The sequence below is a fragment of the Lolium perenne genome, chromosome 4 (assembly GCF_019359855.2).
Source record: "Lolium perenne isolate Kyuss_39 chromosome 4, Kyuss_2.0, whole genome shotgun sequence".
NCBI lineage: Eukaryota > Viridiplantae > Streptophyta > Magnoliopsida > Poales > Poaceae > Lolium > Lolium perenne.
Genome location: NC_067247.2, coordinates 202,362,964 through 202,375,810, shown reverse-complemented (window position 1 = coordinate 202,375,810; position 12,847 = coordinate 202,362,964). Strand labels below are relative to the sequence as shown.

Below are 12,847 nucleotides of genomic sequence, written 5' to 3'. Positions count from 1 at the left end.
AGACCGCACGTCAATCATCACACGCCCGTCACTGATACCTCGCCGTGCCAAACAACCGAGACTTGCCGATGTCGATGCGGTAGATGCAACACCGCTCCTCCTCTAGGCGAAACACCTCCACTGGTCTTTTTGTTCGATGCACGACTCCATTGATGATGCCCCCAAGGGGGCAACGACATATGAGTGTCCCCACCATCCAATCCACAGATCGATGGTTTCCCTAGAGGTAGCAGAAGGAGCTTGGAGCTTCACCTCAATGATGTCTTCTGGAACGTACAAGACGTCACCATCATCGGCTCCTTTCGCTATCTCCAGTCGCAACATGTACATCAGAACGACCACCCTCCAATGGCTAGATCGGTCCATATTTGACCCGAGACACATCGCCATCAGAGCTCATCCAAGGGCTGCGGCACTGAAACCTCCACCTGCGCCCACAAACGGCCTATAGTTGACCATGAGAATCAACCTCGCCGAGGCAAGGAAGAATGCAACGCCTCCATAGCAAATCGGCTCCTCCCCTATCACACTCATTGGCTGAGCAGACGCCAACACACCTTGCCGTCCAACTTCCACGAGTAGCATGCCTCAACACCAACGAGAAACTTCGGGAGAGCTCCTTCAGTAGCCGGCGCCACGTCGAGCTATCGCACACCACTGCATCAGCTCGTAAGAAGCACCCTCCGTCGCCAGCTACCTTGCCCGTCAGCTGTAGCCAACAACAGCGAGGGGGAGGAGGACGGGAGTTGGGCAACCTAACCAACTCTCTAATCTCCAGTGACCACGGTAAACAATCAATTGGGCAATCAATTTTTTTATTCAGTTAGCCACGCTAGATTTTACTTCTAAGGATACGTACAATGGGGTGATATCAGCCTTCCCTTAGGGATGCCACGTCAAAAAATTTCTTAGTTATAGGAGAGAGAATGAAGAGAGAGAAGATTGTCTTCCCTTAGCTAAGGGATCATCTCTTAGAAAATAAGGGAAGACTATTTTCTCCATTGTATCACATATGTCTTCCCTTAGCCACAAATTTTCTACTAAAATTTAATTATTAATATTAATTGCTAGAGATGGATGTAAGATATAATGCATTATATAACTTATATCTAATGTCTTCTCTAGCTGATGTGGCGGGGTAAGGGAAGACATGCCTTTCCTGCCATTATACATGCCCTAAGATAACTCCAAAGTTTTTAGCAATCAAAGAAGTTGGATCAGAAGAAGAAGCCAGCTTAAGGACGTGTTTTTTTGCATTTATGCCCTGGACCTAGATGGAATTAGGTAAGATGAAAATATATTGGAAAGTTTTAAATTAAACCAATTTAGCTCCGTTGTCCAGAATAACGAAAAAACCTTCCGAATTAAACTCAGTTTTTAAATGAGAATTTCTCTTTGTTCAGTAATATCTTAGAGCAACAATGGCGGAGGATTTGTTTCCGCCCGTGCCAGAGAACCACGTGGGGGACACGGGTTCACAAGTTCCGTACCTCATGGAATGTAACCACGAAATTCTGAAATTAGTTCAGACCGTCTGCTATTTGGACATCTACAATGTCGTGAAAGAAGGTGTCACTAGCTACATTCTCCTCACGATCAACATATCTCATATAGAGTACCAAATAACGGAAATGGTGAATGGAACCTGGGTGCACGCGCACCCATTTACTTAAAGTTCAAAAAAATGCTATTTAAAAGTTTCAAAAAAATGTGAAGTAAATTTTTGCATGTATATATATTATGTTGATACTTACTTGTGTGTGTTTTCACGGAGAAATACCATTGTGTGTGACCTACAGAAAAATGACAAAATGCAAATTCCTATTCCTATGAATAGTACAAATTCCTATTCACTATTCTCATTTGGACATTTTGTCATTTTTATGCAGGCCACACACAATGATATTTTTTCGTGAAAAACTCACACGAGTAAGTATCAACATAATATGTACATGCAAAATTTTACTTCACAATTTTTTGAAACTTTTAAATAGCATTTTTTTAAACTTTTCGTAAATGGGTGCGCGCGCACCCAGGTTCCATTCGCCGGGTCCACCAAATAAGGCCTAATGAATTTTTTTCCGACATTCATCTTTTTCTGTATGCATTTTCTGATGCTGCTGATGAACTTCTAAAACACGTGAATTTTAGTACACGAGAGCAGGCTTATCGGTTGGTTCATATATTCGCACAGATTTAGTGCATAAACATGTAAAAATGTTCCAACAAAGGTTTAAATGCTACCTATCCTTCTGAAATCGTTGAAGAAATTCATATGTTTGGGTGAACTGAAAAATGTGCAGTCTTTGATCGAAATTTAATTTGCTTCTGGCAGTTCGCTAGTTCTTATGCTCTGGAAATTTTGCTTAGGGCATCTCCAGCGGTGCGACGTATTTCGGACGTTAAAACTTGCGTCGGTCCAAATGGTCGAAATCGACCGCGCGTCTGTTGCGTCGGGGTAGCTCCAGCGGCATGACGCATACTTTTTTCCCTTTGATAAAAGCCATAATTTACATTAATAAAAAAACTTAAAAAGACTTGAAAAAGGCCATAAGGTCTGCTAAAACCTAGCTATTGGCTACGGCTTGTCGTCGGTGACGAGGTCGATGAACTCCGGCGTCGGCCATGGAAGATGGTATGTCGGCGGTGGAGGAGGAAGGGCAGGCTGCGGCAACTGCGGCCAGGCTGTCGTCGGCGCAGGAGGTTGTGGTGAAGATGGCCACGGATCCCAGGCCGTTGAAGGAGCAGCAGTCGGCGCGTGGTCGTTGGAACGCGTCGGCATGGCCGGAGGAGTCGCCGGCCTCCCCTGCGCGAGTGCCGACTCACGAAGCTGGATGGCGAGTCCGTCCCACATAGCGAGCTCGTTGAGCTCGTCGAGCTCGCTATTGGCCAGTGCCATGGCAATGGCCTCCTCCTTGCTAATGTTCGGCGGTTGGGTCTCCGGATCCCACACCGGGCCGTCGTCGTCGTGGTCGTTGTCTGCGCGCTCCGCCTCCTCGTCCTCATCCTTGCCCGCATCCTCGTCCTCGTCATCGTTCTCCTCTTCTTCCGCGGCGATCTCGTGGTCGAAGTAGTCGAGGTCGCCGAGGTATCCAGCTCGGCGGCGCGCGTCGAACTCCCACGTCCCGAACGAGATCCAGTTGTAGGAGTTCAGCGCGTACGCCGGTTCTTCTCGGAGATCGGCCGAGAAGATCGCTCGGCGGCGGCGCACCTTGTCACGGCGCTCTTGGCCCTCGCGTGGCATGGGGGATCGGCACGCGCCTGGAGTTGAGGTACCGGCCTCCTCCAGGTAGGTTTGCGTCCGGCCATGGCACCGGCCGGTTTTCCTCCGAGAGGTGGCGCGCGAACTCGATGCGGGCGTACCGCCCGACCCGCGGTTTCTTACCGGACCGCGAGTCGCTAGCCTCGTGGTCGTTCTTCATCTTGCGGAACGGCCAACATTTCTTCCCCATGGCGTCGGTCGGGTGGATAGGGTGGACTCTGGCAATGATGTGGTCGGGAACATCGAACCACTAAGAGGCTCGAACGCCATCTCGCCTTCAATGTCCTGCCACTGCGACGCCGCCCACCAGCGCACGCTCTCGGAAGCCGAGGCATGCCATTAACGCGATCCTGAAAAGCTGCAGTGCACCACCCATAAGTTATGCCACGGAAGACGAAGCTTCTATGCCGCTGCCAGGCGAGCCCTTGCGAGGACTGGGCGGACGACCGCTGCGTCAATGTACCGTCCGCAGAGACGCAAATCTACCGCATTTTTAGACCGCATTTGCGTCGGACGGTTCAATCACTATGCGTCGTCCCCCGCTGCTGGAGCGGTTACCAGACACCCGCGCGGCGTCGCCCCGTTGGAGATGCGGGATGAAGAACTTGTATTCCAGCATTCATCTGAGCCGTCGATTTTAACATCAGACGGCCATCCTAAACCAGCGTTGCCTCGACGCCTCGTAGGGTTCAACCAGCCAGCGTGTTCGGCCCGGCGGCTAGCCATCAGCGTCGTTGCCAGAAGAACCCGAGCAACCCCACCGGCCGCCAAGCAGAGCGCACGCACCTCCGGCGCGGCGGCGATGTCAGACGACGTCGCGCCGTGCACCGCCTTGGCCTACCTCGACCCCTCCTACTGGTAGCTCGCTAGTCCTTATTACCCTTTGCTCTTCTACCCTCCACTCCAAACTGCGCAGGGAGCAGCGATCTCACGCAGCTCGGTCATGGCTTCGCAGGGACCAGCGGTTCGGGAAGGAGGAGCACTATGAGTGGTTGAAGGACTTCTCCCACTTCCGCCACCTCCTCTCCCCGCTCCTCTCCCCCTCCATCTCGGTTCGTGCTCCCCCGACCTCTTCCCCTGATTCTTCAGATCATCTTTGTGGATTTCCTTATTTGCGAGTTCCTGAATTCGAACTGTACTGCGATTTTCTGCGTGTTGTGCTGTGCTGCGCAGGTTCTCGACGTCGGGTGTGGCAGCTCGCGGCTTGGAGAGGACCTCCTGCGGGAGGGTGTCGCCGGCGGCATCACCTGTATTGATCTCTCGCCGGTCGCCGTCCAGAGGATGCGCGACCGGCTGGCGGAGCAGGGCACCAGTGGTAAGTTCACCTACTTGGTCGACTCGCCGTTCCTTACCAGAACAAAAGGAAGGTACTTTCTGCACGTTCGTTACCGATGGCGCCACTGGTTGACTAAGAAATCACCTTCTGTTTCTTCAAGGTGTGGATGTGGTGGTGGCGGACATGCTCGACATGCCATTCGAGAGTGAGAGCTTCGACCTTGTGATTGAGAAAGGAACCATGGTACGACTGCTGACTTTGATATTTTTCACAATCATTTTTTTCTAGAGCATGTTGTGCTTGTTAACTGCCACTAAAAAAACTATAGGGTACCCCGCGCGTTGCTGCGAAAATCAGTAACAAATAATTTAAAGATATGAAGTTAAAATACATAAATGGATAAAAATAAATCAACAATAAGATCAAACTTCACCGATGAAATTCAGCAATGAAACAAACCTTTTGACTGGCCAAATGTGTAACACGCACGCAAAGAGAAGTCATGTGCACGGATTCTCAACCTGTTTAGAAAATCCTATTAGTAACTGCACATTAAGTTTCTAAACTTGTTTTCTTAGTCACCCCATTTTCTGCCTGCAAGAAAAAATGTAAACTTGTTTAGGCTTTATTTTTGAGCTTCATTTCAAAGATAGTCATAGGTACATGTAATATGAACAATGGTTTTCACACAGCAGTATGGAAAAACTGAAAACATGTAATTATGCCAGGACTCGTATGGAGGAGCAGTTAAGCAATTCACCGCGCTAAAAAAGGAAAAAGAATTGATACCTCAAAGATACTCTACCATGATAAATCCAGAGAGCTTAATATAGATATATCCCTTGGAAGTTGGAGTGCTTCTAAAATTAAACGGGATGTGATCAAACTATGTATGAAGTGACCACAAGCTCGTGCATATTGCAAATGAATCCCAATCTTGAACCAGGTAGTTCATAGAAGTAGAACCGTAGAAGCACAATGTGGAGGCAAAAATCCTTCATCAAAGGAGGCAATGATGTAGAAAAGAACCAACGATCAATGCTGCAACCTGAGCCTGTCTATGAAACTAAGTTTCATGTTACTTCTCAAAAGTTGCAACCATAATCATGAATCCATCACACCCTGGCCTATAGTACTCCGGAGAACTCGTGGAGATTTACAGAAGAAGATCTGGTCCATGAAGGGGAGATTAGAAGCACACAAATGAAATCATGAAGGGAAGATTAACAGGACCTCAAAGGTGCTCTCCCAAGGTCAAGCTAAATACCGATCAGTTCTCTCAGCAGACGAAGCAGATCACATCTGTGCAATTAAAGACGGACGGTATGACTATGAGGAGAGGAATGGCCAATTTACACATCGGTTACAAACACACAATAATGGAGAGGAAACGTGCCCCACTTCTATTCTATTTTCAGCTGTGACGTTCCATAGTGATCATCAACTGCAAAAAAAAAAAAAAAAAAATGAAAACAAAATAATGACATGTCATGCTGCTGATTTGGGAGGCTAGGATTGGTCAAATATGCTTGGTGAGGTGGATACCTTGCATGTTGAGAGAAATCCTCTAGTGGGGGTCTCCTATTTAGAGATAAAAGATTAACCAACAAAATGTATTGAAACATCGGTTATTTTCTGGTTACAACTGCAATTTCGCATGCCTCAGCATGAAAACTTACCTTGTGGTTGCTGAACTGCGCTGTGGTGAATTGATTCTACAATCTGTTGTGGAAAAATAGCAGCGGAAATAGGAAAGGGTTGGTTATTCAAACTAGAAAATAGAAAAAAATTTGCTAGACCAGCAGGATTATTTTAATCAACCTCAATGCCAAGCGCAGCTAAAGTGTGCATAGGTTATTTGGCCTAGGTAATAGTGTATTGGCCAGATTTGCCATGTTGGAAAATACATTCAAAATATTATTTGGATCCCCAAGGTATATAATATTAATAATACCAGTATGTGTTAGTATAACTAGAGCTTTTAGTGAAAATGCACAACTTCATCCATTTCAGCATTTCACAAGATGACCCTTGGAGCTTCTTATAGTACCGTGTTACTGCTAACTGAATGACCAATCAGTCATTCACATAAGAAGCAGCGGAAGATAACATAATTGTGCAGAAGTTTCATCATAAATTACACGGTTAAAAGAAGGCCAACATTTAGTAACTAAGTTAAAAGAACTCATTTGTGTGACTCTCCAATGCGATAAATCTCTTTTATCAGTTCTTTAACAGAACTTAGTGACCAGTGAAGTGGTTTCATGTGTATGTTATCTCGATAATTACTTAACATTTTTACTGTTAGGGTTGCTGCACAACCGAGGAAAAAGACTCAATCCTACAATCGATAATATAAACTTAGCATCTCTACACAAAAATTCAGAAAGACGCACCATGTTCATCGACTTATCCTTGCACCTCTGTTCTACCATACCATCCAACGTTGTGATTAAACTATTAGATGTTGCCTGTTAGACTTATGCAGAAACATCCTTTTGACAGGATGCGTTGTCTGTGGATATTGGTGATCCGTGGAACCCCAATCCTACAACAGTGGATAATATAATGAAAATGCTTGAAGGTATCCACAAGGTTTTGAAGCCAGACGGCATATTTGTATCCATTACCTTTGGACAGGTTTGGGAGATCCAGTTGTCTGAATCCCTCTTTCATGCTCTTCATTTGTCATCGTTTTTGTCACTTATGAAGTTATGATAGTATTTGTTTTGCAGCTTTACTCCCCTTTCTGATTTTTTTTACCTTGTATTGGACAGCCACATTTTCGTCGTCGATTTTTTGAGGCACCTGGGTTTACATGGTCTGTCGAATGGAGCACCTTTGGTGATGGCTTCCATTACTTCTTCTACACCCTTCAGAAGGTTTAATTTTTTCTTGTGCTCCTTGTTCTTTTAGATGCCACTGAACAAGTTTTTTTGCATCACTCAGTTGCATTGCAACTCTACCTAATCCATGAGTTCCCTTGCAAGAAACCTTATTTTTATTTTTCTTAAATTCTTAAATCTCTTAGGGCAAGAGGTCACTAGAGCCCAGTGGTCACCAAGACAAGTTGCTTGCTCCTCCAAGCATTAACATGCTTCATGAAGAGCTCGAAAGTGAGGATTACATATTTCGCACAAATGTTGAAGAGTTATAAGCAGTAACTCAACAAATGAATGTGTCGGTATGGGGGGTTTTGATGCTACACATGAAGGGACTGGAACAGTCAGCAACCCAGCGAGTGATGTTTGTAATTTAAGTGACATAGGACAGATGAATTTACTAGCCTTGTTGTGCAGTGATGTACCATTGCCCAGGCTAGGTATCTTCATATCATCATTAGTTCAGAACTGACCCACAACACTTGTTCCCATTTTAGGGCCTTCTGGTATTATTTCGCCAGAGGTATTATTCACACTTGTGAAAAAGATAAGACATTCATGTATCTTAATTGTTGACTCCTCATGAAATGGATGATCACAATAGTCAGCAACTAGTTGCTAGATTGTTGACCCAATCTAATACAAGCCTGCAAAAAATCTGTTTATAATAAAAGTTAATCCGTATAAATATTCATAAGGCTTATAAATATATATTTGAAATATTTACCACTTTTATGAAATATTTACCATTTTTTCTTAATAAAGCTAACAATGTGAGAATTCTGAACGAGATGGATGCTGGGCAACTATAATTCCGTAATATTTTTTCTGTAACACTCGACATAATCTGACGTTGTATGTTATGAACGTAATTTTCAAGACAATGCTACATGTATGGTTAACTAATATCCAGTATAAATATTTGCAAATATAGAAGTAACCAGCATTTTAATAGTTTTACTGAACTCATGTACAAAGCTTCGCGTTTTTTTTGACAATCAATACCACATATATTCATAGTAACAAATAGTACATGGTAGAGATACATGAACTGACTCCAACGATTACAAAATAAAGTCTAAAAGATAGTAACAAATCTTCGAGGTCTTCAATTTCTTTCTTCTTCCAGAACACAATCTTGTACTCTTGTGAAGGCAGCCAAAGATACATAACGAACCATAGACCTGTAGATACCGACGAAAGTTCTCCCATAATTTTTTGAGCCGCAATGCCAAGACTGCGTGCACGCACGCAACCATTAAAGCAATCATACAACATCGGCAAGAGTACCAACACCAGTATATCAGGGAATAATAACCAACTAGCTTTGTCGTCGTCGATGGAGAGCCGAGAGTACGAATCACCATTGTCGAGGACGTAGCAGCCGGGACAAAAACTGCGAGGATAATCCTCCTCGCGGCAACAACGACAAAAGATCCAAAATCGATCTGGCGAAGCAAGATCCGAAGACCCATACCTAAAAGGCCGGTTGTGTGCATTCCAGGCCGGTTGGATTATGGTGGTACAAACCCAAATTTCCCAGTTTAGGCACACGCGTTTGAGAGCGTCCATTTTTTTGAAAAAGAATGCACAACAATTAACAGATGATGGTAAACACATGTATAAGCGAAAATATGTAAACTTTCTTTCGCAACTTGCATGGACCATGACCAAATATTAAGTCATAATGTAGTCTGAGAGAATATATTCTACTCCCTCCGTCATGCCAAACATGTCGGACGGGTCAGTTTGTAAAAAAAAACCTTTGGGAGCGTGGCTAGCAGGCTGGCCGGCCGCTAGGTCGAGCCACCCCGTCCAGCGTCGGCGAGCTCCCGCTTGTCCGTGATGCTGGCGTTCGGGAGCTCCTGCCCGTCCATCAGTGCGCGTCCGCATTAGGAGGGCGTCCGTGCGAGGGAAGCACGACGGCGACGGAGCAGACCATCGACGGTGAGAAGAATCGAAATTGGAATTTGATTTGTAGCCCAGATTTGAAACAATCAGATTGTATTAGGGGGACTGGTGGGAGGGTGGACTCCGACATGTTTGGCGTGACAGAGGGAGTACTACATATGTCTATAAATAGATGTATGACATTTATCTAAATCTGGATGTATAAATATGCTACTCCCTCCGACTCAAATTAATTAACTTTATTTTGTCTAGATATGGTTGTACCTAGATGCATATGTTGACTATATACATTCGTATCTAGATAAAATAAAATCAATTAATTTGAATCAGATGGAATATTTAAATATTTAGATATATTCTGATTTAGATAAATCCACTGTTCAAAAAATCGGCCGATATCCCGATTTATCGTGAATCGGGTGGTAACCATTTCGGCATATCGTCCAGTTTATCGCGCCACCCATATTTCGGCTGATTTTCTGCATGAGAGCCGATATTTCACCCGATTTTCACTCTCATGACCGATATTTCGGCGGATTGTCAATGAAATTTCAATAAAATTTGGTATGGCGGTCGATAATTTCGTTCTATGATTTTGTGGAATTATACATTAGCTCAAAATTTTCATTATTATTGATTCAAATGCAAGAAATCAAGGTAATACTTATGTGTAATGCTTAAATATTATTTTTTGCATAGCATATTATAGAAAATTTAGTGTCAAAAATTAGGATTTACAAAAAATAAGCCGATAAATAGTTGACCGATAAAATTGATTAATCGGCTGATAAACTATTAATATTTATTTTAAGACCGACCAATAAATTAAGATTAACGATTTCTTGAACATTGGATAAATCTCATATAGACGGAGGGAGTAGAAAAAACATGTAATCGAAGATGCAATTGGACAAGGTGATTTGGGCCGTAAGTGGACACAGCATCAAGAACACAACACTCACAGAAGCCGACTCGTACAGGGGCCACCAAACCAGAAACCCAACACCACCCCGCCTTCCTGGTCACCGGCGAGATGGCCTCGTCGGCGGCGTACCACGAGACGGACGAGAATCTGGAGGCCCTCATCAGCCGTATCGAGCAGAAGTCCCGCAAGATCGAGACTCTCCTCAAGCAGTAAGGCACCCCCTATCCCCCCTCCCCTCCCGATTCCTCGGCTGCTGCCTAATTAGTGCGCTGCGCGGGCAGGTCGAAGCCGGTGGAGGCCCTGAAGACGGCGCTCGAGGGCTCGCCCCTCAAGACCCGCGATGAGCGATGCAAGGTTCGGTTTCCTTTGGGCGGTCTACCTTGTCTATTTTTCTTCCATAGGATTGTCTTAGAAATATTGTCTTGTTGATCTTGTCGCAGTCGGCGAACTGGATCGTGGTGCACCGCGCCATGATGGCGATCAGGGACATCGACGGCATGTTCAACTCGCTGGATCCCGAGTACTACGACATCCTCATGAAGTGAGACCCATTCCCTTTGCTTTCCTAATTCCCTTCCTTGCTGCCAAGATCCAACTATCTTAATTTAATCAGAGTAAATTGCTGTGAGCAACACTTATGTGGTTTACATTTCAAAATGTGTCCTTGTAAAATCGAATTTCTTGTTGAGTACTGCCGCAAGTATTAGTTCACTTAGCATCTCACTACAACTGTTCTGCATAGATCGTTGATAGCTCTTGCAATGTATCTATACACCTATCGTACTCCCTCTGATCCACAGTAAGTGTCGGGGATTTAGTTCAAATTTGGAAGAACTTCAACTAAATCCCCGACACCTATTATGGATTGGAGGGAGTAGGATTTTGCAGTTTTACGGCTTCCATGCCTGTTGCAATTTAGGCAGAGAGCTGTTGATTTTTTCTCATTTTTTTTTTTTTTTGGAAACTGGAAGCTGCCTGATCATGTTAACACGGTTCTATTAGACCGCAGTGCAATTGGTTATTCAATTACTCCATTGCATTATATTAATAGCTGATCTGCTGAAGTAATTTTCATTTCAATCTTTTCACATATGGAGTGTTGCCTATATGGTAGTAAGAATAAAAATTCAGTGAAATCCGTGAATACTCGAATAGCTTAATGAGCAGGCTATGGGTACTCAGGTTTACTAAAGCATTTCTTTTCTATTGAGTGCTTCCACCTCAGAGTTCTTAATGCCAGTGTAGCCACTTCTTATATCCATTTTTCTCATGTTTGGTAGAAAGTTGCAACACCATTCTCCTTAAGTTTGTGGTTCAACTAATTGGTAATATAATATTTTCCTCACGGGTTTCACTTATTTATGCTTCTCTGAAACTGTTGCCCATATATTATGTTGGTGCTGTTTATGCTCCCGCTCTGTAATAACTTTAGACTGCATGTGTTTTGGGAGCTTGAGGCACCCTTTAGTCTACAAACTTTTAAGTCAATTTATAGCAACTATTTAGTATCCAATGTTTTGTCTCTAAACACTGCTGCAATATAGGTACCTGTACAGAGGTTTGTCCACGGGTGACAGGCCAACTTGTGACCAATGCCTCAAAATTCATGAAAAACTGACGGAGAAAGCAGGCTTAGGATGCATACTGAGGTCACTTGCTGATACTGTAAACACTGTGTGAGCTTCATCTTCATGAAGGGTGTATGCGAAAAGGTTATGTCATATGCTGTGAAAATCTTGTCAGGGCGAGTTAGTTTGTCTGGAAAGTGGTTATGCAGGTAATTGTTGTTGACGCCTTCTCGGCGCTTTCTGCCAGCTTGGTATATTGTTGCATTGTGCCTTACTAGTGGCGGAAGTACTGTTGTAGTTTTATCCGCCGTACCGTGGATTATGACAAACCATTGTTTTTTCTGGTACTCCGGTTAAATTCCAAACAGATTCCGATGTCAGAATTTCCTGGGAAGTTTTGATCAGATGTCTTTGTCAGTGGAGATTCTCTCCCTTCTGCTATTGAAGCGAAACTCCATTTGCCTGTTATGCTTCTTACAGAGTACCTACATATACATGTCTTGATATTCACATGAAAATGAATCTTTTCTTTGATATTGATATACAATTCAGGCTACCTTACTGGAAGTTACACAAAATGACTCGCTTCTATGTTTTTCAAATCCAAAATATACATTTTCCTATTGCTGCATCACAAAAGCTATGCAACTAATACCGCCGAATGCCCCCTCTCCGGTGCTTCAGTTGCTGCACTGTCTCTTAATGTAGTACTTAGAATTTCAAGTGATGCGCTGTCTCTTAATGTAGTACTTAGAATTTCAAGTGCTGCGCTGTCTCTTAATGTATTACTTAGAATTTCATGTGCTGCGTTGTCTCTTAATGTAGTACTTAGAATTTCAAGTGCTTGTTAACTAGTCAGTGCTTATACGAAATAAAAACGCCTATGGTCTAGACAACTGATTGTCAGGAAAAGTGGGACAAAATTTTAATTGAGCCTTGAAAATCTTCATAGCAAGACAGAGATAGGACATAGCAATATACCACCCAACCATACAATTAGCATAAATTTATAATATCTTAATT

At 43.9% G+C, this 12,847-nt stretch overlaps 2 protein-coding genes across 2 annotated transcripts; both read left to right on the top strand.

Annotated features, from left to right (window-relative positions):
• The first annotated feature begins 3,704 nt into the window (after positions 1-3,704).
• On the top strand, positions 3,705-8,034 carry LOC127295139 (uncharacterized). The gene is made up of 7 exons (XM_051325030.1): positions 3,705-4,120; positions 4,218-4,314; positions 4,436-4,577; positions 4,699-4,781; positions 7,044-7,178; positions 7,316-7,420; positions 7,570-8,034. The coding sequence occupies exons 1-7, from the start codon at positions 3,720-3,722 to the stop codon at positions 7,693-7,695; spliced, it is 1,089 nt and encodes a 362-aa protein (XP_051180990.1). The 5' UTR covers positions 3,705-3,719; the 3' UTR covers positions 7,696-8,034.
• A 2,241-nt stretch (positions 8,035-10,275) lies between these two features.
• On the top strand, positions 10,276-12,228 carry LOC127295142 (actin-related protein 2/3 complex subunit 5A). Its single transcript, XM_051325032.2, has 4 exons — positions 10,276-10,465; positions 10,538-10,610; positions 10,697-10,797; positions 11,801-12,228. Exons 1-4 carry the CDS (start codon positions 10,365-10,367, stop codon positions 11,934-11,936), a joined length of 411 nt encoding a protein of 136 aa, XP_051180992.1. The 5' UTR covers positions 10,276-10,364; the 3' UTR covers positions 11,937-12,228.
• Positions 12,229-12,847: the final 619 nt, after the last annotated feature.

Bases quoted from the DNA above. Each gene is read 5' to 3' on its own strand.
- LOC127295142 (XM_051325032.2), top strand. From the start codon at position 10,365: ATGGCCTCGTCGGCGGCGTACCACGAGACGGACGAGAATCTGGAGGCC. The intron at 10,466-10,537 runs GTAAGGCACCCC...CTGCGCGGGCAG, and splicing joins ATCGAGACTCTCCTCAAGCA to GTCGAAGCCGGTGGAGGCCC. The intron at 10,611-10,696 runs GTTCGGTTTCCT...ATCTTGTCGCAG, and splicing joins CCCGCGATGAGCGATGCAAG to TCGGCGAACTGGATCGTGGT.
- LOC127295139 (XM_051325030.1), top strand. From the start codon at position 3,720: ATGTACCGTCCGCAGAGACGCAAATCTACCGCATTTTTAGACCGCATT. The intron at 4,315-4,435 runs GTTCGTGCTCCC...TGTGCTGCGCAG, and splicing joins TCCTCTCCCCCTCCATCTCG to GTTCTCGACGTCGGGTGTGG. The intron at 7,421-7,569 runs GTTTAATTTTTT...TAAATCTCTTAG, and splicing joins TCTTCTACACCCTTCAGAAG to GGCAAGAGGTCACTAGAGCC.